The sequence below is a fragment of the Pogona vitticeps genome, chromosome 4 (assembly GCF_051106095.1).
Source record: "Pogona vitticeps strain Pit_001003342236 chromosome 4, PviZW2.1, whole genome shotgun sequence".
NCBI classification, from domain to species: Eukaryota; Metazoa; Chordata; class Lepidosauria; order Squamata; family Agamidae; genus Pogona; species Pogona vitticeps.
In genome coordinates, this window is record NC_135786.1 from 201,074,019 (window position 1) to 201,097,533 (window position 23,515).

Sequence of the window (23,515 nt, forward strand, 5' to 3'; positions counted from 1 at the left end):
ACAAAGGAGATGATTATAACAGAAGGAAATATAAGCTGTTAAAAACTGATATTAACTGAAGAAAGGAAGTGTAAAAGTAAAAATGATTCATTGCAGCAAACAGGATAATTTTTCCTTTGTGAGCTTTATTTAAATGAGATGAAGACCTACAGTTCCTTTGCTCTATTGTTTGTGATAACTCCTTCACTTTACTATAAAAGGAATGACTCTTACATTACATGAAGAGGTAGTTAAGTACAAGAGTAGAAAGGAATTGAGAGGATTGTGTTCAATACTGCAAAAGGGAAGCACAGGTAAGAAGTATATTTGGGAACAGAGAGGAGAATTTAAGAACTGAGAGAAATTTTGGTACAATAAACCATAATTTAGGAATTTAGAGTAGGACTTTGAAAGCAATGAATCCTTCAATTGCCTCCATGCACAGAATACAGTGTTAACTGGATTAAAATGTAACCGTGTATGCTTCAAAACCATTAAAAAAAAGATCTATGATCAAACATTATCAGAAAATATTTAGGTTTAAGCCAGGATTCATTTTAATTCAGATTAAAAACAATTACACAGTGCCAAAATTACACAGATGAAAACAGAATGGAGTAGCAGGAAGATAAGAGATATTAAAAAATGGGGGGGGGGCTAGTTGAAAATGAAAATTTTACTTATTTTGGTGACCTACACACACATCTCACAGTTTAAGTAGAAAGTCTGTGGTAATTCCCTAAAGTTCATGGGGGCAAAAACAAAAAATTAGAATGCGGAAGTGAAAATGAGTGAAAAAATGCATGCAAGATGAGACGTGAGCACTCTATACACCTCCTCTTCCCCCATACCAAGAAGGTTGAAATCTTAAATCATATGACTACAAAAGACAGCAAGGTAAACATGGGCCTATGAAGTTATAAAAAGCAAACAGTCAGTTTCAAATACTACTGCATATTGGGAAGACTACACTAACTACTGCGCCTCGTGGCGCAGTGGTTAAAACGCTGTACTGCAGCTAAAACTGTGCTCATGACCTGGGGTTCAAATCCCAGGTAGCCGGCTCAAGGTTGACTCAGCCTTCTATCCTTCTGAGGTCGGTAAAATGAGTAACCAGCTTGCTGGGGGGGGGGGGGGGGCAATGTGTAGCCTGTATAATTAAATTGTAAACCGCCCGGAGAGTGCTTGTAGCGCTATGGGGCGGTATATAAGTCCAATAAATAAATAAATAAATAAATAAATAAATAAAGAAAGAAAGAAAGAAAGAAAGAAAGAAAGAAAGAAAGAAAGAAAGAAAGAAAGAAAGAAAGAAAGAAAGAAAGAAAGAAAGAAAGAAAGAAAGAAGTATCAAGAGCAGGGAAGGAAATGCCCACATCAACATGCTTTGTACATTTCATACTGCAACTGTTTGTAAGGCAGTACAGAAAGCAGTATTAATAGTTCCATTGCACAAAGATTGGTATATTTTAGTTGTGGTATTTGCCCAACTTCCTGGCATTCAATGAATGAGTTCCAGAAAAAAAGGAACACTGAAAAGAAAGCAGAGCAAATATGGGTCTCAGTTGAACAGGACAGATCAAATTCAAAACCTACTAACAACTGCACCAGTGTAAAAAATGGGGAAGAAGAGATACATCAACACAACAAGCCTAAACAGATTTCCCAGGGAACAGACTCCACTGAACACAGCAGAGCTTAGTTGCTTCTTAGCTGGTGAGACACATAATGACATTTGTGAGATGCATGATACACAGTAACATTTCATAAAATAAATAGAAATCAAAAAGAGTTTCTTAAAGTCAACATCCAATCAAAACAAACTATTTCAGAGCTTTCTACCATTGTGTCTCTTCTACACTAATACATTTTAAAAGGATTTAACACTTTTACAATAACCAACAGGTACTCTCTTTGCACAAATACACTAACACATGTTAATGCGCAAAATAGAAACTGAATTCTCTTATAAGCAAAGCATGTGTGCATTTTGTCAAATATTATTAACTACACACAATCTCGGTTACTGTTTGTGTATATGTACAGAATTCTAATACTATCAATCAAACAATCAGTATTACAAATAAAATATATCTGAATTAGAATATATTCGTAGGCTGAAATCCTATTGCTTAGCTTAGTAAATTGCACCACAATAAGCTCATTGAATCAGTGAGGATTTGGTGAGTGAATTCCTCTATATGTGTCATTGATTCAAATAGCCTACTCAAGTTGTGACAATGTTAAAGTAAGTTGCAACTAGGGAAGGTTTATTTGAATCAATGGAACTTAAAGAGTTGAACTAATCAATTCCTTACTGATTCAATGGTCCTACTCTAATGTGACTTACTATGCTACGCAACAGGATTTCAGCTATTAAGTTGTTTGATAACTAAACACCAAAGCCTATTTATTCAAAATCTAATCCTACAAGTGCAATCAAAAGGCCATACTTGTAGTAAATATCTGAAAGGCTAGTGCTATACTAACAAACTGCATATTGGGATGACTACACTAAGCTGAAACTGTATTTTAACTCTACACACATTTTAGTGTTTCTTACAAAAAAACAAAATAAAAGGTTTCATTTACAAAAATTACATGGAGTGTGATCACTGAGAATAGCTCCTCAGTGGGTCTGTGCAAAGTGCTGTGGAATGAGTTGCAATTGTACTATGCCACCATTGTCTTTTGCAACTCAGTTTCAACTCAGCTTTTGTAGAAGGGATGTACTTCTAAATAGCAAATCAAATCGTGTAACTAAAACATATTCCACTTCATTACGAATCAGAAGATTTGATTATTTTTAGTCTTTGAAGACCACTTGCGTACTCTTTGTAAAATTCTGATCCATTCCTAGTGATGCCAATGAAAGCCTCAAATTAGTCATTCTGTAAGTCAAATGTGGTGGGTTTGCAAATGGAACAATTAAATCACTTAGTTCAAATTTGTCTTGGCCATAATGCATAGTACTTTCATGAAATCACCTCACAAAGCTCAAAAAAGATCTCTGTAAATACAATTACTATATAGGGCTTTCCAATTTGTGATCTGTGTTTTGCATCATCCTAATTTTAAAATCATGCTAACAGTAAACTTGTGTTAGCTATATAGCTCCATTGCTTTTGGTGTGCTTTTAAACTGCTTTTATTTGTCTTTTTCAAAATCACATTAAAAGAGACAACTGTAAATGTCAATTCTCATTTCCATTTCCCTAAGCTTTTCTTATATCCATCAGTCAGAAGTTTTGCTTTTGTTTAAATAAATATGCCAAATCAGGTCCACTGAAAGAATGAAACATCCCAAGAACTCAGTAACCATTATCTACAACAGCCATGTCTCCGCGTACATATGAACTACATCTGAGATCTGAGCAGCAAAGATACAGAAAACTATACAAGAGATTCTGCTATGTCAGAAGCACTGCGAACAGAATTAAATACTGGCTGAAATCCTGCTGTGCAGCTGTATATGCACAATGGTGTTGATGCCATAATGAGCTACATACTGCTGCTGGTTAAAGATTATTTTTGAGTGCATGTGACTTCCACACTATGCAAAGTGGTTGCACATATCCTGAAATCCTCAAAAAAAATTTAATCAGCAGTGATTTGCCACTGATGATGATGGCATCACTGTTGCACACACAGAGCTGCACAACAGGATTTCAGCTACTGTATTGTTTCCTGATGATTTCTTTTATGATGGGTGACTTCAAATGTTATTGTAGATCAAATGACAGGCGAAGACAAATTCGTAAGATAATTTTGATATTGATCATTAACTTTCCTTTTCAAATTAGGCATTACACCAAGCCCAAGATTTTACTCTATTCTACTGAGGAGTTTCTGGGATCTCAGCAGCTTAAATTCGTTGAATGTCAAAACTGAATTGCCGTTTTCTACAAAACTCTCAATAACTATGGGATCAGTCATTCTGTTTAAATTTCTACTAATTTCGAACATAAATGTGCAAAGTGCATTTAAGATGTGTACCTGCCAGTAAGACCGAGTGAACTCCATGTGGTTTGCTTCTGAGTAGACATTGAAGGACTGCAGCATTCACATCAGATTTATCTCTACTGAATGAATGTAAAAGCTGTAATCGAAGGTCACATATGAATTGTGTCTATTCTATCCAGAGCAACTTCTCAAAGTAGGTTAAGAGAAAAACTTTGCTTCTACCTTACCACATATGCCCTTTTCGCTAACAATAAGGCCAGTGGAGGTGATGGCATTCCAGTTGAACTATTTAAAATCTTAAAAGATGACGCTGTTAAGGGGCTACATTCAATATGCCAGCAAGTTTGGAAAACTCAACAGTGGCCAGAGGACTGGAAAAGATCAGTCTACATTCCACTCCCAAAGAAGGCCAGTGCCAAAGAATGCTCCAACTACTATACAATTGCACTCATTACACACGCTAGCAAGGTTATGCTCAAAATCCTACAAGGTAGACTTCAGCAGTATGTGCACTGAGAACTCCCAGAAGTACAAGCTGGATTTCGAAGGGGCAGAGGAACGAGAGACCAAATTGCTAACATGCACTGGATTATGGAGAAAGCCAGAGCGTTCCAGAAAAACATCTACTTCTGCTTCATTGACTACGCAAAAGCCTTTGACTGTGTGGACCACAACAAACTATGGCAAGTCCTTTAAGAAATGGGAGTGCCTGACCACCTTATCTATCTCCTGAGAAACCTATATGTGGGACAGGAAGCAACAGTTAGAACTGGATATGGAACAAATGATTGGTTCAAAATTGGGAAAGGAGTACGACAAGGCTGTATATTGTCCCCAGGCTTATTTAACTTATATGCAGAATACATCATGCAAAAGGCCGGACTGGAGGAATCCCAAACCGGAATTAAGATTGCCGGAAGAAATATCAACAATCTCAGATATGCAGATGATACCACTCTGATGGCAGAAAGTGAGGAGGAATTAAATAACTGCTTAATGAGGGTGAAAAAGGAAAGTGCAAAAAATGGTCTGAAGGTCAACATCAAAACAATTAAAATCATGGCCACTGGTCCCATCACCTCTTGGCAAATAGAAGGGGAAGATATGTTGACTTTACTCTCCAGGATGTCTGGCTCAAGGTCAGCAACCACATTATCTGGGTTGTCCGAGATATCCAATTCTTTCTGGTATAATTTCTCTATGTATTCTTGCCACCTCTTCTTGATGTCTTCTGCTTCTGTGAGGTCCCTACCATTTTTATCCTTTATCATGTCCATCTTTGCACAAAAGGTTCCTTTAATATCTCCAATTTTCCTGAACAGATCTCTGGTTTTTCCTTTTCTATTGTTTTCCTCTATTTCTTTGCACTCTTTGTTTAAGAAGGCCCTCTTGTCTTTCCTTGCTGTTCTTTGGAAGTCCATATTCAATATTCTGTAACGTTCCCTATCTCCCTTGCATTTTGTTTCCCTTCTCTTCTCTGCTATTTGTAAGGCCTCGTTGGACAGCCACTTTGCTTTCTTGCATTTCCTTTTCTTTGGGATGGTTTTTGTTGCTGCCTCCTGTACAACATTATGAGCCTCTATCCAAAGTTCTTCAGGCCACCAAATCTCGTTCCTTAAATCTGCTCTTCACTTCCACTTTGTATTCATAAGGGATTAGATTTAGATCAGGCTTGTCCAACCTGCGGCCCGAGGGCCGCATGCGGCCCAAGTCGGCTCATAATGCAGCCCAGTGCAATTTTTTATTTTAAAAGAAATTCCAAAGTTTCAAGTTACACTACTGGTGCTTGCGGCCGGAATGCGGCTGGGGCATGTCACAACGGTGGGGGGGGGGGGGGAGAGAGGGAAGGAAAGAAGGAGCAGGAGTGGAGGGGAGAGGTTGGCTGTGTGACTGCATTGCGCCGTCCCCATCAATAGTGGACCCCCTCCCGGCCCCATAAAGCCACCGGAGTCAAAGCTGGCAGCCTCTGCTGTCTGAGATCGCAGCTGCCATTAAGCGCGCTTGGAGCGGGCCTGCGGAGAATGGCTAGGGCTGCCCCCCATGCGGCCCAAACCAAATTTATGTGCAGCCCAAACCAAATTTTCATCTTCTAATGTGGCCCAGGGAAGGTGAAAGGTTGGACACCCCTGATTTAGATTATACCTGACTAGCCCAGCGGTTTTTCCTACTCTCTTCAGTTTAAGCTTGAATTTGACCCAACTCCAGGAGGCAGTGGAAGACAGGAGGGTCTGGTGTGCTCTCGTCCATGCGGTCATGAAGAGTCGGACACGACTAAACGACTAAACAACAAAAAGTGATTAGACCACTTTACATTGGCCTTGACCCCCCCCTCCCCGGGATTTGATTTTGTTTTTCTATTGTCTCCCTGTTCTACATTTAATTCTGAAATTAATTCTGATCCAAACCTGCATTATCATGGAAATTGTCATTCTCATACTGCAAATTTGAAATATGTACTGCTTTTTATTGGTTACGCTGTTAGGATGCACTGGACTCCTCCCACTATTTCATATAAGACCAATACGTCACCTAGACATTTTAGTTTCTGTATTCGCGAAGGCTTTCACGGCTGAGATCTAATGGTTGTTGTGGGTTTTTCGGGTTCTTTGGCCGTGTTCTGAAGGTTGTTCTTCCTAACGTTTTGCCAGTCTCTGTGGCCGGCATCTTCAGAGGACAGGAGTAGCACATTAGGAAGAACAACCTTCAGAACACGGCCAAAGAACCCGAAAAACCCACAACAACCATTTTAGTTTCTGTTTTGCTTTCTCATCTGTTAATGCTGTGGGGCAAAATGACCCCCTCAATGTTGTGTTTGTAAAGAAGATTTTAGAAAACTCATATCTCATTTTTTTAAATGTGTACTTACCACTCAGGGGAGCTAACAATAATTAAAATACTGTAAAAACACCAAACAGCAACATAATAAATCTTTATCTATGCAACTTTAGATAAAACTCTAAAATAAATCAAAATGCTAAAACACATCAAATGTCTGCCTCAAATGAAAAGGTCTTTGCCATACAACTAAATGGCATTAAAAACGCTGCCACAATTTATATTTTAAAAATACTTGTACATTAAATATAATCTTTGGATTGTTATACTGACTGTAAAAGCCTATTAACCTGAAATCAATTAAAAATCAATCATCATCTTTATTTCCTCTGGGATAGCCTCCTGTAAACTAGCATCCCCCAGATTTTTTGCAATATAACTCCCATCACACCTGTCCATTGCTGGCTGATTGGGGTCCCAAGCACGCAGACGATCTTAGACTTGGAAAAGTTGGGCTATGACTTGAAGTGGCCCACTGGATCCCAACAGCAAACTGATACTACTCCCAAAATGGTGCAGAACACATGAAAAATAGCTCTTCTTACATCTGAAATTCTGTTTGTCATGGATGCATACAAAGAGCAATACAACATTAAGAAAAGTAAAACTTTCTGCAAAGAATAAAACTGCCTAATATCAAACTTGTGTGTAGAAATAAGTAAGCTTTAGTTTTAGTTTTGTGACTTGTGTCAATTTTAAAAAAATATGCCAATAGGACTGCAAATATGAAAACACATTTCAATGAAAGTGATAAAAAACAACATCCATGTTCAAGGCATAGGTTCATATGTAAATGTAATTGCATCTCTAGTTTGGACTAGATTTCCTGATCCATAGATGTAATGCTGCCATCTTCAGATCTCCCTCTTTGGATCACATTATAAGAGCAGTTTCAACTAGTAAACTAGTGGATTTCAGGTTTGTAATGTATAAATAAATAAATACATTGAGGAAACGGACAATACCAAACAAATACAAAGTCTGTGTAGCAAAATCATTCATTATATCTATCAACATCCCAGGGATGGAGAAAAGCTAATAGCTACTGTTCTCAACATGGTACATCATTTACTTATCTATTTTTAAATGACACAAACTTTTTCTAAAGAAATAAAGGGTTACCTCAAGGGAGGTGTTCCTTGTCTGCCCTACTCATGTTAGAATAGTGCATCATATGCCATCTAATTATCTTTCATTTCAGTATCTCCCAGTTCTAATAAAGTGATTCAATAGGTCTTTGAAAATGACTTCAGTGGAGAAGGGTTAAACCCAAATCTAATAACCCGGATGATCAGTTCACTGTATGAAACATGATTCCTGTTTCCTTTTATTCTACCTTTCATAACCACGTAAACAACTGCTCTCCTCTCAACAGAGTGTTTTGTGGATTTTTTTGTTTGTTTCTTTGACAAGTACACAGATGTATATATATATATACAGTATATCTATATATCTACACACAGGATTCTTTGTACCACTGGTGTTATTGCCACACACACACACACACAGACACAGCTCTCTCTCAATGCAAAGCACAAGCATCACTTTCAGGCGCTGCCAGGGTGCCACCGTCTCTTGTTTTCCATTATCAACTAACTGCCTTCCTTTCGCTTCTGCGTCTTCCCTCCTCCCCGCCGCCCGTCACCTGCTCTCCCAGGCGGCCTTGTTCTTCCAGGTCAGCTCTTCACACACACCTTCTCTGCCTATTCATGCAGGGTGTGTTTGTGCGCGAAGGAGGCGGTGAAAGAAAGCCGTGTCAAGGCAACCGTCCCCGCTCCGTGGTCAGCAACGAGGGGAAAACGCCTTCCGAGGCAAACACGCCTGCCCGCCCGGGACCAAAATCCCGACGAGCAGCAATTCTCCAAGATGAACGTGAAACACACAACGGCCCTTGGGGGTGGGGGGGTGGGGGGGTTTCATTCATCTTCCCCCCCTCCCCCGCATCCGTCTGGAGGCGCCACCGCTTCACCAGTTCACAAAGGCCGGCCGGCCTCATGCATCAGCAATACCCCCCCTCTCTCGAAGGCCGGTCCTGGTCCTCCAAGCACTTTTGTCACATTCGACTCCAGGCACGCACACACACACGTACACACCCGATCCCCACTCGCCCTGAAAGACTCTCGTCGGCCTCCCCCGGCCACTTTCATCCCACAATGGCCACTACCCCCCAGTCCCAATCGCACGGCCTGGCTGCTGCAGGTGCCTCAGTTTCCTCACTGCCTCCTCTTCTTTCCCCCCCGCCCCCCCCGCTTACCTAGAGCCACCTCACAGGCTTTGCGCAGCTGAGAATGATGCGCCTTCTTCACCTCCTTGTCGGCCAGGATCTTTTCCAAGGCCCGGGTCAGGAACATGTTTTTCGTCTTCTTCCCCTCATACATGGGGACGCGAGGCGGAAAGAAAGGCAGGAGGAAGGAAGACGTTGGGGAGACCGGCCCAGCTTCAGGCTAACCCAGCTTCCCCGCCGGGTGGGAAAACGAAGCAGCTTCGTGGGAAAGGGCTTGCCGGGTGGAGGTTCGGACCGGAGGATCCGGCAGCGGCCTCTGCTCGTTGCCGGAGAAGGAAGCGCCAGCTAGCTGGCTGTGGGAATGCAGCGCCCTCAGCCCGGCAGCTGACCACTCGCTTCTGCCTCCTCCATTAGCGGCGGCGGCGGCATCCCAGGCAGCGGCAGCCTCCTGTTCTCGCCATGTTGGAAGGAAGCGACGTCAAGGCCGTGGCCCGAGTGGCTGCAGAGGAGGAAGCGGCGGCAGCGGCGGCGCTGCTGTTGCTGCTGCTGCTCCAAGCCCGGGAGGAGGGGGAGAGGGGGAGGCGCAGCCGCAGGGAGGGAGTAAGGAAGGAAGCAAGCAAGGAGAACAGCAACACCAGCCGTGCTAGCAAGCTCGGTCAGGGACTGGCTGTCGGCCCTACGCAACAGGTGTGAGGAGGGGAGGGGCCTGGTTCTTCGTCGCCGCCGTCGGAGAGGAAGGAGGAAGAGGCTTGGCGCTGCTGAGGTACAGGGTGGCGACTGGAGCAAGGTCGCCTCCTCTGGCTCACTCTGTCAGTACTGTATGTGGACCTTCCTCCCGCCTCTCGTCCTCCTGCCACACTGGTCTCCTCTCTCAGATGCAAAGGCTCTGTCCAGACTACTAAAGAAGCCAGGCTGGCCTGTTTCTTCCTTCCCAGAGACTGGACCTCCTTCCCCTGCGCCGTTCCAGACAGGCATGCCTGGTACCTTGTGCGAGAATGAGGCCCATGGGAAATTGAACGAGGCTGCTTTGAGGCTCTTTGGTTATGACTTATTCTTAGACAAAGCCAGCTCTTCTGTCCTGCTAGGAACAGCTGTCAAGGGAGCAGAGCTAGGAGGACTGTGTTGTGGTTAAGTAATGTCGCTGCCAACTGGTTCTGGTTGATATTGGGGTCTTGCACACAGAGGTCACTGATCCTCGTGTCATAGACTGTAAGCATAAGTGGCTCATATCCCGGGCAAGGAGATGATGACCCATGTAGTTGGGGTATACAACTGGCCCTTTTGTGCCTTGAGCCTAACAAATAAATTTCAGCATACATATATTTGAGCTGGAACCTACCTCATGAAATGTGGGGGAAAAGTATATGTGGGCATTTATGTATGGATAAGATACTTCATGCAACTGATTGTGGGCTCTAGTCCACCAATATTTATGCTATAATTTCTTCATCTTGCAAACACTACAGTCTCTTACTGCTTACTCTAAGAAGGCCAACCTTTTTGGAATTTGGTACTTAATAGTGTATTTTCAAACAATATATTTAGAACTGCAGTCAGCAATGTATAATAGCTTAATCTGTTTTAAAGCTATTGGCAACAATAATCCTGCCTGAGCTTGTTTGCTGGTAGTTAAAATTAAACGAGTCTAAGATAAAAACATTTGGCAATAGAACAGTGGTTTTCCTCACAGCATCAAGATGAAAGCAGATCAAAGTGACCAGAGTCTTGTAACATGGGAAAAACACTCAGGAACTTAAAAGCCTTTGAAAGCAAGAAGTGCTCAGAAGGTCCACATGACCATATGGATGACTAGATTGTAAGGAAGTCCCTCAAGAACCTCAGGAAACAAGAAGAAACAAATTCGGAGTTGACTAAGGCTGAACATCTTTCTCTATAGGAATTGACCACAAATCAGTTGGAAGTTGTCCAGGATGAGTTGATATCTCCCAGAAATGGACCAGATTTCCTTAGCAAAGTATGTTTTCTTATTGAAACCATAGCTTCATATAACCAAGCTATGAACACAATGGAATGGCTTTGAGGTGGTAAAACAAAATAGGTATTGGAAATAGATCTAGTGAAATTTTACAAAATGGTACAGATTTGAACAGGCTTTAAAGTTCTTTGGAAAAGCTCGCAACAACACAAGATCTGACTTCATCTTTATGCCGCTTTTGTAACATTTCAGTGGTCCTAATAAAAGATACTGTAGGGATGTGGTGGTGCTGCAGGTTAAACCACTGAAGCCTCTGTGCTGCAAGGTCAGAAGACCTGCAGTTGTGAGATCGAATCCATGTGACAGAGTGAGTCCCCATCGCTTGTCCCAGCTCCCGCCAACCTAGTGGTTTGAAAGCATGCAAAATGCAAACATGCGAGTAGATAAATAGGTACCGCCTCGGTGGGAAGGTAAACGGCATTCCGTGTCTAGTCACGCTGGCCACGTGACCATGGAGGATTGTCTGCGGACAAACACTAGCTCTATGGGTTGGAAATGGAGATGAGCACCGCCGTGAGTCGGACACAACTGGACAAAAATGTCAAGGGGAACCTTTACCTTTACCTAATAAAATATATTACCAACATCTGTAGTAAAGGAAAGGAACAGCTGCTTCATTACCCAGAGTGAGGTAGCCATCTCTGCCAGCAGATGCCAGAGAAAGGGGATACAAGAGTAGTGGCAAGGTGCCATATAATGGGGCTAGGCCTATGCCAGCTAGCCTGGTGCCCTTAAGGGCAGTAGAGGTTGTTTCCTGCCATTTTTGAAATGAATTCAGGTGCCAGTTTGGTTGACTTATGTTTGTGGAAAGGAAAGGGCACCATCTCATCCCTTAGGCAGCAAAATGTATTGTGCCAGCTGCAAAAAGATAGGATGTCAATGTTACTTTTCAAATTTAAACTTTTCTGTATGACATTAAAATTCTGAAACTGATTTCTGGTGACAATTATATTTTTCTGTAGCTGATGTTAAAGGACAGAACATGATTTGAAGAGGGATTTCTTGAGCATTTGTTTTCCAATAATAGCATCAAAAATTCTGAAAGGTTAATACATAAAAACATAGTATGTTGGAGGCAGTACTGTTGGATGTTTCAGATGTTTACCACTTTGCATGTTTTAGTTACAATGTTTTTGTATTTCGTGGTTATTTCATACCAGCCCACGATCACATCCTGATGACTTGGACCATAAATGAGTTCAAGTTTTTCAAATTGTTTTAATGACGGTACCTTGATTTTACAGGCTGTAGTAATACAAATAGGCTGCATTTAATGATCATTTTTCTAGATAATGTTATTCCCATTTTGTAATAATTTAACAATGCAGGAGTTCCTGGTTGTTGTACTTGTTGATCCCCATCTAAGGGACCATATATCCCAATCTAGTTTAAATGGCTGGATAAAACTGATGGTATTTATATTCTAGTGTAATATTGAGAAAGATAGTTGAACATGGTTCCACTGATAATTCCAAAATTTAGAACTATAGGGTTATACAAGGGGGTGCTGATAAGTATTGAGTCTTACCGAGACAGAAAAAATTGAACTAGGAAGCTATAAATTGCAATGTGTATTGGCCAATTTGTCTATATTCAATGGTGCAAAAATCAACTACCTATGATTTTAACTTTACTTTCATTTTCCGGTCCAAAGTGAACATGGCGGCACCTCCAGAAAAGTTCAATGTGGAAGAGCATAGGGCCATAATCAAGTTCCTGTTTCTCCAAGAGAAAGGTGCAAAGCAGATCCATGATGAAATGTCACAAACTATGGGTGACAGCGGCCCTTCATATGCAAGTTAAATGTTGGGTTGTTGATTTTTAAACTGGCCATTTCGGTGTTGAAAGTGAGAAACCCAGTGGAAGGCCTGTTTCGGTGCCTGCAAATGTAAAAGCCATCCATGACATGATCATGGAGGAAGGCTGAATATCAGCCAAAAGGATTTCTACATATTTGGCAATATCCCGTGAGAAAGTTGGTGCCATTATCCACGACTTGGAAATGAGAAATCTGGCAGCAAAGTGGATCCCCAAACTTTTGACAACCGAACAAAAGAGGAAACGAGTCATCGGTGGCTGTTTTGGAATATTTTGCAAGAAATGAGTCAGATTTGCTGGGCAAACTGGTAACTGGTGATGAGACATGGATCTACTATTATAATCCTGAGACAAAGGAACAGTCTTAAGAATGGAGGCACAGTGGTTCCTCCAGGCCAAAGAAGTTCTGAGTGCAAAGGTTGGTGCAGAAGCAAATGGCAACAGTTTTTTTGGGATAAGAAGGGAGTTCTGCTGGTGGACTACAGTGGACCCTTGACTTACAGACGGCTCGACTTACAGACTTTTCGAGTTACAGACTTCTCTGACTGCAAAATTTAGGTTCTACTTGCAGCCGGAGAATCGACCTACAGACCAGAAAAAATCCAAAATGGAACAAAAACGGAACAAAAATGGCCGGTTACAGATTTATCGGTTTTCAATGCATTGTAGGTCAATAGAGACTCGACCTACAGACTTTTCGACCTGCAGCCACGATTCCAATACGGATTAATTCCATTAGTAGAGGGTCCACTGTGCCTCCAACAGGGTTCAACCATCAATGCAAAATATTACTGTGCTTTATTGATGAAGTTGAGGCAAAACATCAAGGAAAAACGTGGAGGAAAGCTCTCCAAAGGTATAATCCTGTTGCATGACAACACCTCGTCACACACTGCAGGTGAATCAATGGCAAAACTGATGCCCTTAGGCTTTCAAGTGATGCCCCATCCACCGTATTCTCCCGACCTGGCTCCTTCTGACTATTATCTGTTCCCCAAACTTGAAAAACACCTAAAGGGACAATGATTTGGGAGTGTTCTGGAGGCAGCTAATGCTGTAAATGAGTGGTTACACCAGCAGTTGGAAGAATTTTATTTGCAGGGACTTAAAAAGCTGCAGGACAGATGCCACAAGTGCATTGACTTCCTGGGGGAATATGTAGAATAGTGTGGCAGTTACAGCTTCCTAGCTCATTTTTTTTTCTGGGAAAGGCTCAGTACTTATCAGCACCCCCTCGTAGTTTAGGTAGAGTGAAAAGTATACCATCTAGAAAATGTTCATGAAATCCAGATGCAGTAAACTATTTTTTTCTGTTCCATTAGCTTAAATCTGACTGGTTAAATAATTATGGGAAATGATTACTGTTACTTCATTCTTTTTCTTTCCCAAAACTCTAGCAAGAGTTCTTGAGTTATCGGCCTTCCTATCATTATTATACATTGCTGCATTTTTTTCAGTGCCTAGAATTGGGTGAAATGGTAAGAATGGCCATTTCTTCTAGGAAATGCACAGTTATGTGTTTGCTATTGTCAGATGAGGCAAACTTGATGATATGGGGGGGGGGAATAGCTTATTCAGTGCTGCAGACAGTGTTGAAAACCATGCATAAAGAAACCATTTCCATCACCTGAAATCAAAATATGCTTACATGCCGGCCTGATACTACCATTAGGCAAAGTGAGGCAACTGTCTGAATCAGAAAACACAGCAGCTGGAGAGTAGAACTGGGTGTAGTACTTTGCATCCTTAAGCTAAATGCAGTTTATACCATGCTGCCCTGTCACCAGTATTGAAGCAAGATTCAACTGCCAATCCAGGACCTTCTGTATGCGGAACAAGGGAGTGTTTTGTTCTTTGCTGTAAATAGCAACATGCCTAAGGTGGGCCTGTTAGCTGCAATGTGTCCTCCTGTCCAACAGAGGGAATGTGAACAGCAGAAGGTGCAACGATACGTACAAGTTAAGCTTTGAGTTTAGCCATTGCTTCTACATTATAAATGCATCATCTGTTGTACATGGCTAAACTATCTTGTGCATTTTATCAGTTGTTACCCTGTAAGATCCTGTTCCAAGCCCACATTAACCCAGTGCCAATGCGGTTCTACACATAGCAGACCAAAGCAGAGAGGTAATTTTATTTTTTATTTATTTATTTGATTTATATCCCACCCATCTGGTCTAAAAGACCACTCTAGGCGGCTTCCAATATAGTAAAAACAGTAAAATAATATAAAAAACACACACAATTACATAAATCATATTGTAATAAACAGAATACAACAATAGAATAGAAAATACATAGAAAATACAAAATGTGTATCATAAACCTGTGATATGGCCTCGAACAATTGCAGTTTTTTTTAGCTGTTTTCATGTTTCATGTTTTACTTTAATCTTTAAAAACACAGGCAACACCAAGCTACAGTTGTTGGATGGTGGTATTTACCCATAATGACTCTGGAATTGCTTGTCCTGGATGAAACCATCTTTTCTTTCTGCACTGCCGAGATTACTCAAGGATAGCTCTAGCTCAAATAATACAAGACTGTCATCTGAAGGGCTAGCTCAGTTTAATCTGTAGGCAATCACTCTAGTCCAGTTTCCCACATTTCAAAGAAGACAGAGTGCTGTTTCTTCTCACATCATTTTCTAATTTCCTTTCCAAATTTCTGTTTTTTAAAGCCTGTTTTAGATATTACAGATATTACAGATAAGAGATTACAATGTGAATTATAAAGTTTCATTCAAAAATGTTTGTGTTTTAAGTGTGCTTTTATTACAAATTATGAACGCACAATGTGAGTTGTAAGGTTTAAATTGAAGATTTGTTCATGTTTTAAGTATGCTTTTATTAAGTGGATTTGGCTGCTTTTTAGCTCATTTTTGTTATGTTTCTAAAGGTAAGTACAAAAGAGAGCTAAGGAGTAACTATATTATTACTTTCCAGGGCATTTTCGTTTGAATGAAACCAATTATAACTATTAATTCTTTTGAATACTGGAGTTACTGATTTTTGTCAGATATACACGTAGTTGGTGTGTCTGTATTGATGTATGTACATGGATGCATAAGCAGCACTGCAGATTCTTAATTTGTTAGGTATGAGAGGTTATAAACTTCTGTGCCCACCTTCCCAACTTGCTACAACCCACTTCTACTTCACTCTGAGAGACCCACCAGAACAAGCTAGAGAAAGTGGGTGGCCACTTGGGAGACCTCGCCCACCCATCTCTGTCTTCCTCTGAGGGTGTCTTCAGAGCAGACAGAGTTGACAGCTGCTCTGGCTGCTGCTTTCCCACTGCGGCATTCGGTGGTGATCTCTGGAGCACCTACTGCAGTGCCAGCTCACTCCAGTGAGCTAGCAGTAGGGGGCATACACAGGATATCGCCTGCTCCATCCTCTGTAGATGCACCTCAGAAAATAAATCAATCCCAAATCCATTCCTGATTAATAGATTACAATAGATTAATGTAATAGATTACAATGGCATGGACATTTCTGCTGCAGTTCTATCAAATCTCACTTTGCTATAAGTCCCTCTGAATTCTTATTTGATATACTTTGATATATGTACTTACTGTATATCACCAAATTCCCAATGAATTGTGGCTTATTACTAGATTTCAGCCAATAAATCGGTACTGGCAACAAGGAGGGAAAGGAGGTTGTTTTTACTAATCTCTTGTTTGAGAAGACAGAACTGAAGAGAGAGTCTTAGAATATGAATGAATGAATGAATGAATGAATGAATGAATGAATGAATGAATGAATGAATGAATGAATGAATGAATGTTGATAGAGTTGATGAGGGCATGGTGAAAAATAACTGGAGAGTTTGGTTGTTGTGGGTTTTTCAGGCTCTTTGGCCGTGTTCTGAAGGTTGTTCTTGACGTTTTGTCAGTTTCTGTGGCCGGCATCTTCAGAGGACTGGAGTAGGAACTCTGTCCATGCTCTGTTGCTGTTTGTTGGATAGTTGAGTATAGCTGTGGGAACAGCTTTTGTTCTTTTCAGGAGATAGGGTGATCAGCGTGTTTTTGTTGTGGATGTATTGTTGTGATAAGGGGCAGAGATTATCTGTCACTGTGGTTGATGAATGTCTTTAGCTGGTCTTTTTTCTTTCTTTCTTTTGGTGCAATGATCCCTGGTCCTTGTGGCTGGGTAGAGTTCATTGACCTTTTGCAGGCTGTATTTTTCAGTGCTGGGAGCCAGGCCTTGTTAAGTTTTAGACTTTCTTCTTTTTTGTTGAAGCTCTGCTGATGTTTATGGATTTCAATGGCTTCCCTGTGCAGTCTAACATAATGATTGCTGGTGTTGTCCAGTACTTCAGTATTTTGAAATAGAATTTCATGCCCAGCTTGTTTTAGGGCATGTTCAGCTACTGCTGATTTTTCCAGTTGTTTTAGCCTGTAGTGTCTCTCATGTTCTTTGATTCTGGTGTGAAAGCTGCGTTTTGTGGTTAGAATATATACCTGTCCACAACTGCAAGGTATCCAGTATACAGTGGTGCCTCGCTAAATGAGTGCCCCATTTAACGACAAATCTGGATAGCGATTAGGTTTTTGCGATCGCAAAAGCATAACGATGTTTTGAATGGTAAAAAATCGCTTTGCGATGATCGGTAAGCTGTTTCGCTTACCGATTTTCACATAGCGATTTTTTCCAACAGCTGATTGGCGGTACCAAAATGGCCACCGGGGAAAAATGGCCGCCCGCTCTTTTTTGGGACAGATTCCTTGCTTACCAGGCAGCGAAAATGGCTGCCATATGGAGGATTTTCGCTTAAAGGCAAGTTTTCCCCCCATTGGAACGCATTGAAGGGGTTTCAGTGCGTTTCAGTGGGGTTTTTTAAATCGCATAGCGATGTTTTCAGTTAGCGGCAATTTTTGCCGCACCGATTAACATCACTATGCGAGGCACCACTGTACTCCTGCAGTGGTGAGGGGGTCCCTTTTGTCCTTTGCTGACCATAACATTTATTGTATTTTTGTGGTGGGTCTGAATACTGTTTGTAGGTTGTGTTTTTTCCAAAGTTTCCCCATGCAGTCCATAACCCCTTTGATGAATGGCAGAAATACTTTATTTGTGGGTGGCTGTTTTTCCTCTTCAGCTTGGTGATGTTTTCTTGCTTTGATGACTCTTTTGATTTCATTCTTGGAATAGCCATTCGCCTGGAGAGTTTGTTTTCCAAGAAGTGAAAGCAATCAGTTCAATCCCTACATTAGGAACTGCTCCGAATCCAACAAAGTGTATTTGGGAATCAAAATCTTCCCACTAGCAGGACTGGTTCTGAAGTGTGCAAATGTAACAATAACAAAAAACATATATCGTTATCTAATATTTAGTATTAATATTGCATTACAATTTGTGTTTCACCCTTTCATCTGTTGAAAGTAGCAGCAGTTTTCTACATGAGCAATGTATGGAGAATGCCAAATAGGCTAGCATTCAAGAGCAGTGCCAGGCATATTCACAGATAAGGCCTATTTGGGGCGGATTTCTTAAGTAATTAGCCTTTATAAATATCTAGGTCTAGTCAGAAAACAATAGTGGCTGTTATTATCAAGGTCACCTTTGTTGCTTTTTCTCTGTGTTGCATTTGGACTGTACCACAAGGGACTGAGAAACTGGATTGTATTATTTCTTTATGTAATACTTTACAATAACTTGCATGGCCTTTGTAAAGTTCTTCAAATGTCAGATTTCTGAAGACATGAAAGCAGTACATATGTAGATATGACTTCTCTGTGTGAGCTGGAATCCATGACAAATTTAGGTAGATATGATACATGTGCTCTACACTTTAATTTCACTGGATAGCCAGGTGCCTTCCACTATTATTAAAGGTTTGAATTCATGTCAGTGGCAATACCAATATTGAGCCAGAAAGAGCACTCCAAAGGAGGAGGATGGGGAATGTAGTGAGGCAGAAAGTCAGCCTGCCATTAAAGAAGAACAAGAGCTCCCCAGAAGGTCAGAAAGGTCTAATAAAGGAATACCACCATCAAGGTTTGGTGTAGGGGAAATAAAAGTGTGTCATGTGTACCAAGAACCCAAGAATTATGAGGAAGTGTTGCTTCTACCTGAGGCAGAGAAAAGGAAATGGGAAGGAAGAGTTAAAATCCATGGATGACCATGGAATATTTACAGAGACAGTTTTGCCACCAGAACATAAAGTAATTGGTAGCAAGTGGGTCTACAAAAGAAGAATGCAAATAAATGGGAATTATAGGTACAGAGCAAGACTTGTGGTTCAGGGATACACACAAAAGAAAAATGTGCATTATGAAGAAGTCTTGTCACCAACAATAAAAGCAGAATCTTTGAGATTAGCGTTAACTCTAGCTGCTTCTAGAAATTACATAGTGAGTGACTGCTTACCTAAATGCAGATTTGCAAGAAGAGTTGTACTGGCACAGGCACCTGAATTTGAAAGTTCTAAACCAGGAATAGTGTATAGGTTGAACAAAGCAATTTATAGGCTTCAGCAATTGGCAAGAAATTGCAACCAGTGTCTGGATTCAGCACTGAAGAGGTTAAAATTTAAAAGTAGCCTAGCAGACCCATGTCTATATGTGCAAGAAAATGGAAAGAGCTAAATATTTTGCTAGCTTATGTGGATGACATATGTTTTATGTCAAAGGAACAGGGTCAAATTGATCTATTTGAGAAACAGTTTTAAAAGGAGCTCAAATTAAAGAAGCTAGGCCAAATACAAAATTACTTGGGGGGGGGGTTCAAATTCAGAAAAAAGGCAGTGGTTATATCTTAAGTCAAAAAGTAAAAATAGAAGAAATGTTAGTGAAATATAACATGCAAGATTGCAAAAATGTACAAACGCCCATGACAGTGGACTTTCAAAAGTCAGAAAATGAGAGCAAAGATTTTGAAAATCAAGAGGTGTTTCAGTCAGCAATAGGGAATCTGCAAGATCTTGCTAATTGGACAAGACCAGATATTGTTGCAGTGGTTAATATTCTAAACAGACATGTAACAAAACAAACACAAAAACATTGGTTAGGAGTGAAAAGGGTGTTCAGATATCAAAAAGGAACCTTTGACAAATGTTTGATTATACAGCCCTCCAATGAAATGAAATCAAAAGCTTACTGTATGTGGACAGTGATTGGGCCAACGATATAACTGACAGAAAATCAGTTTCTGGGTTCACAATAATGTTTGCAGAAACTTTGGTGGGATGGAAGTCAAGGAAACCAAGTTCCATAGCCACATCCACTGCTGAAGCAGAGTTTGCTGCACTTTCAGAGTTATGTTCTGAAATAGTATGGTACAAGCAGTTCCTTACAGATTTGAGAGTTGGAGTGGATCAGGCCATAACAGTGTTTGAGGATAATACTATGTGCATACAAATGGCGACTACTGAAAAGATGTGAAGTAGGAACAAACACATTGATATAAAATATCACAATGTGAGAGAAGCAATAAAAGTTAATTAAGCTACAATACTGTGAAACATAAAAGAATGTAGCTGACATTCTAATAAAACCACTGAGCATACAGAAACACAACGAGCTAAATGTTCTGCTCAGGTGTACATTAAGAGGGGTGTCAAGAATAATTTCAAGCCAGAAAGAGTAAAAAATAATAAAATGTGAGTTGTGAATGCTGCTGCTTCCACTAAGCGCTGGGGCAGCAGGCAAGGCCTCCTCAACTATAGACTCCATAAACTTGAGATTCATGGAATTCTTGAATTTGATTTTATTAGGATTGGGGAGCAGGATACGAAGAAAGAAGGAGTGCCAGTTGCATCCCCATCCATCAGTCCTTCAGTGGATGAGTTGCCATCACTAGCCCCCTAAGTACCTCAGTCTCTGCCTAACCCCAATTTGTTGTCACTGGGCCTGCTGTCCCATATTTGTGATCCCCTTAGGTACCTTTTGATGGGTACCTTCTCAGCAGTGGCTCCTCGCCTTTGGAATAACCTCCCTTCTGAGATCCGTATGGCCCCTTCACTGGGTATTTTCAAAGGCCAAATGAAAACCTGGCTGTTCAAGCAAGCCTTCCCTCCAACCACAACTTGATTTACTTTTTCTTCCATCTTGAGCACTGCCTATTGATGTGTTACTTTGTTTATATATTTTTAATTGTTTATATTATATGCTGTTAGCCGCCCAGAGTAGTCAGTTGATTAGGGTTACTGGTGAAAATCCTGTTGTACAACTACATGCATGCAACCCCAGGTTGCACATCAGTAGTTGTGCCAGTCCTGAGGTGGAAGTATAATCCCAGAAGCACTTCTGCAAATGCATTGTGCATCTTATCATGCCAGAACACCTGACCAATTGTGCAACTGCATAGTCCAACTTTCTGTTGCCTGGTGTAATGCCCGGCACATTTATATTGACATAACTTTACATTAGGCTGACATGAACAGGATACTGGCCATTATTTAAACTCAGATTGCATTCATCTGACAAGGAACTTAAAATTCTTGTTCATTGTTACTGCTTCTGCTGGGTCCATACTCATTGACATATGCCATGCTCTATGTTTCGTTTTTTTGAAGAAAGCAAGGGACAAATGTTTTAAAACCTTCTGTAGATGCACATACTGCTGGTTGTTATGCCCTGAATGGAAGTATTTATACTAAATCAAAGTTAAGATGGAATTTTTTTATTATTATGAAGACATATTATTATTACTTCACAGTAACTAGCACTGAAAATTGCTGTTGTTGTGTCTGCCTCAGGCGTATTCCTTCTATGCTACAGCACAACTTTTCAGGTGGGTTTTTTTTTGCCTTGACTATAAAATCCTGTCATTATGAATGAAGCATCGGTGTGAAATAATTTGCTTAATATTATTTATTGTCCCAATCTGTTAAATTTTAAGTGTCAATTATAAAAAACTATAAATGTGTACATAACACTGTAGTTTAATGCAATATGTTTATAGTATTTAGTGGGGGAAAACATAAATCAACTCTTTTATTTGACATTATTCATGTGTTAGTAATAATGGTTGTACTTCCAAGCAGGATTCTAAGTTTGGAATCCCACAGAGGCAACTACCTTAGAACAACAACAGCAGGAATCACTGTTACCACCATCCCTCCGCTCCATTTTATTAACTTGTTTGGATTGCAGCAATACAGCTGTTTAAAATTTCCTTCAATGTACTACACAGTAAAATGATTTCTGAACAGCTGAGATGCAGTATCAGGCAAAATATGAGATGATAGCATTTGCATAACTATTACATATTTGTCAGGAAAAGAAGCAGCTCTTTTAAAAATGAAGTTTAAATGGCTACATATTTGGTTAATAGACAGTTTGGATGCTTGAATGAGCAATGGCTGTGACTCTGTATTATCTCTTTCTTGACAAGAGTTAACACCAGTTTCCATACAATTTAACCTTCTGAGTTATTCATATATGAAATGCTTCATTTCTTCCATACTATCCATTATAATGGATGGGTTGAAATATCCATTATTGCATTTTGACAGGCTATAAGTAGCTGCTCTTGCTCGAAGAAAGAAACGTGCAAAGATCCAAAGATCCATTCTTGGCAGAATCATTGCTTCCCACCTTAATTCACACGACTTTATGACCCCTCTGTCTGAGCCTTTCAACACAGATATTAAAATGCCTACAGGGAGGAACAGCTGAAACTCTCCTTATTGTTCATCTTTTATTACCTCGGAGTAAAGGACAAAAATATTCACCATCCCAAATGCTCATTTACTATGTCATAATTCTTTGCAATATTTTTTCTTTTGCTATTATAGCATATTGTTAAGATTGATTTAAAATTACTTAGAAGAAAAAAGCATTTTTTCTCAAGCTTAATTTACAAATATACAAAATTATGTGGGATATTAAACATGAAATAGTACTTTATTTTGCTATTTTCTTTCAACTTCTCATTTTTAGCCTAACAAGTTTCTGCTCCATAAGTCTTCCATATATTTTATTCGGGTCACATCATATCTGCAACAAACATCTTCATAATCCATTTTGCTAGTAAATAAATATTTGTTTTCCCCCTCTCAGTATTCAATACTATTTTATAGTCTAATAGCCAGATAAATAAACTGACATTCACATGGACACATGCATACAACGTTTGAAATGGGTTCTGGAGAAAAGTGCTAAGAGACCATATTGCCTATAAGACCAATGTGAACATTGAATCTGAAACCTCAGATAATTGCATTTATTTATTTATTTATTTATTTGTTTGTTTATTTAATTATTTAATTATTTAATTATTTAATTATTTATGTTAAGTTGCTGTATATTAAATGGTTTATCAAATGCCCATTTTATTCAGATGTTGATCATTCTTAGTTGCATCTTTATATGTAAATATGATTATTTTCTGTTTGGCAATAGTTGTCTTCAAATCCTTCACCTTCAAGTGACTTTCCAAGCTGGAAGTCCTATGTGCTCTTTCAACCAAAGTTGCTGTCAATAAATCATTTCTATATTATTAAATGTTAACATTATTTTTTTTCTTTATGCTTTCTTTATGCTGAATTCTAAATTACTTGAATTTATATATTGTTCAGTTTTATTATTTAATAATGACACCGATAAACTACACTTATGGGCTGTAATATACAAATGATTTCTGAAAGAACATAGGACCATCCTAAGGTATTTTAATGGCTGTTGTTGTTGTTTAGTCGTTTAGTCGCGTTCGACTCTTCGTGACCCCATGGACCAGAGCACGCCAGGCCCT

General features: G+C 40.0%; 1 protein-coding gene across 2 annotated transcripts in view; it reads right to left on the bottom strand.

Moving 5' to 3' along the window:
• The window catches only part of ARFGEF1 (ARF guanine nucleotide exchange factor 1), a 96,517-nt gene extending 87,219 nt beyond the window's left edge, over nt 1-9,298 (bottom strand). For both annotated transcript variants that reach the window (XR_012086915.2, XM_020812408.3), the window contains exon 1: nt 9,028-9,298. Coding sequence is in view for 1 of the 2 variants with exons in the window: in XM_020812408.3 (XP_020668067.1) it covers nt 9,028-9,151 (124 nt within the window). In the remaining variant the exon portion in view is untranslated. The remainder of the gene's footprint in view (nt 1-9,027) is intronic.
• Nucleotides 9,299-23,515: the final 14,217 nt, after the last annotated feature.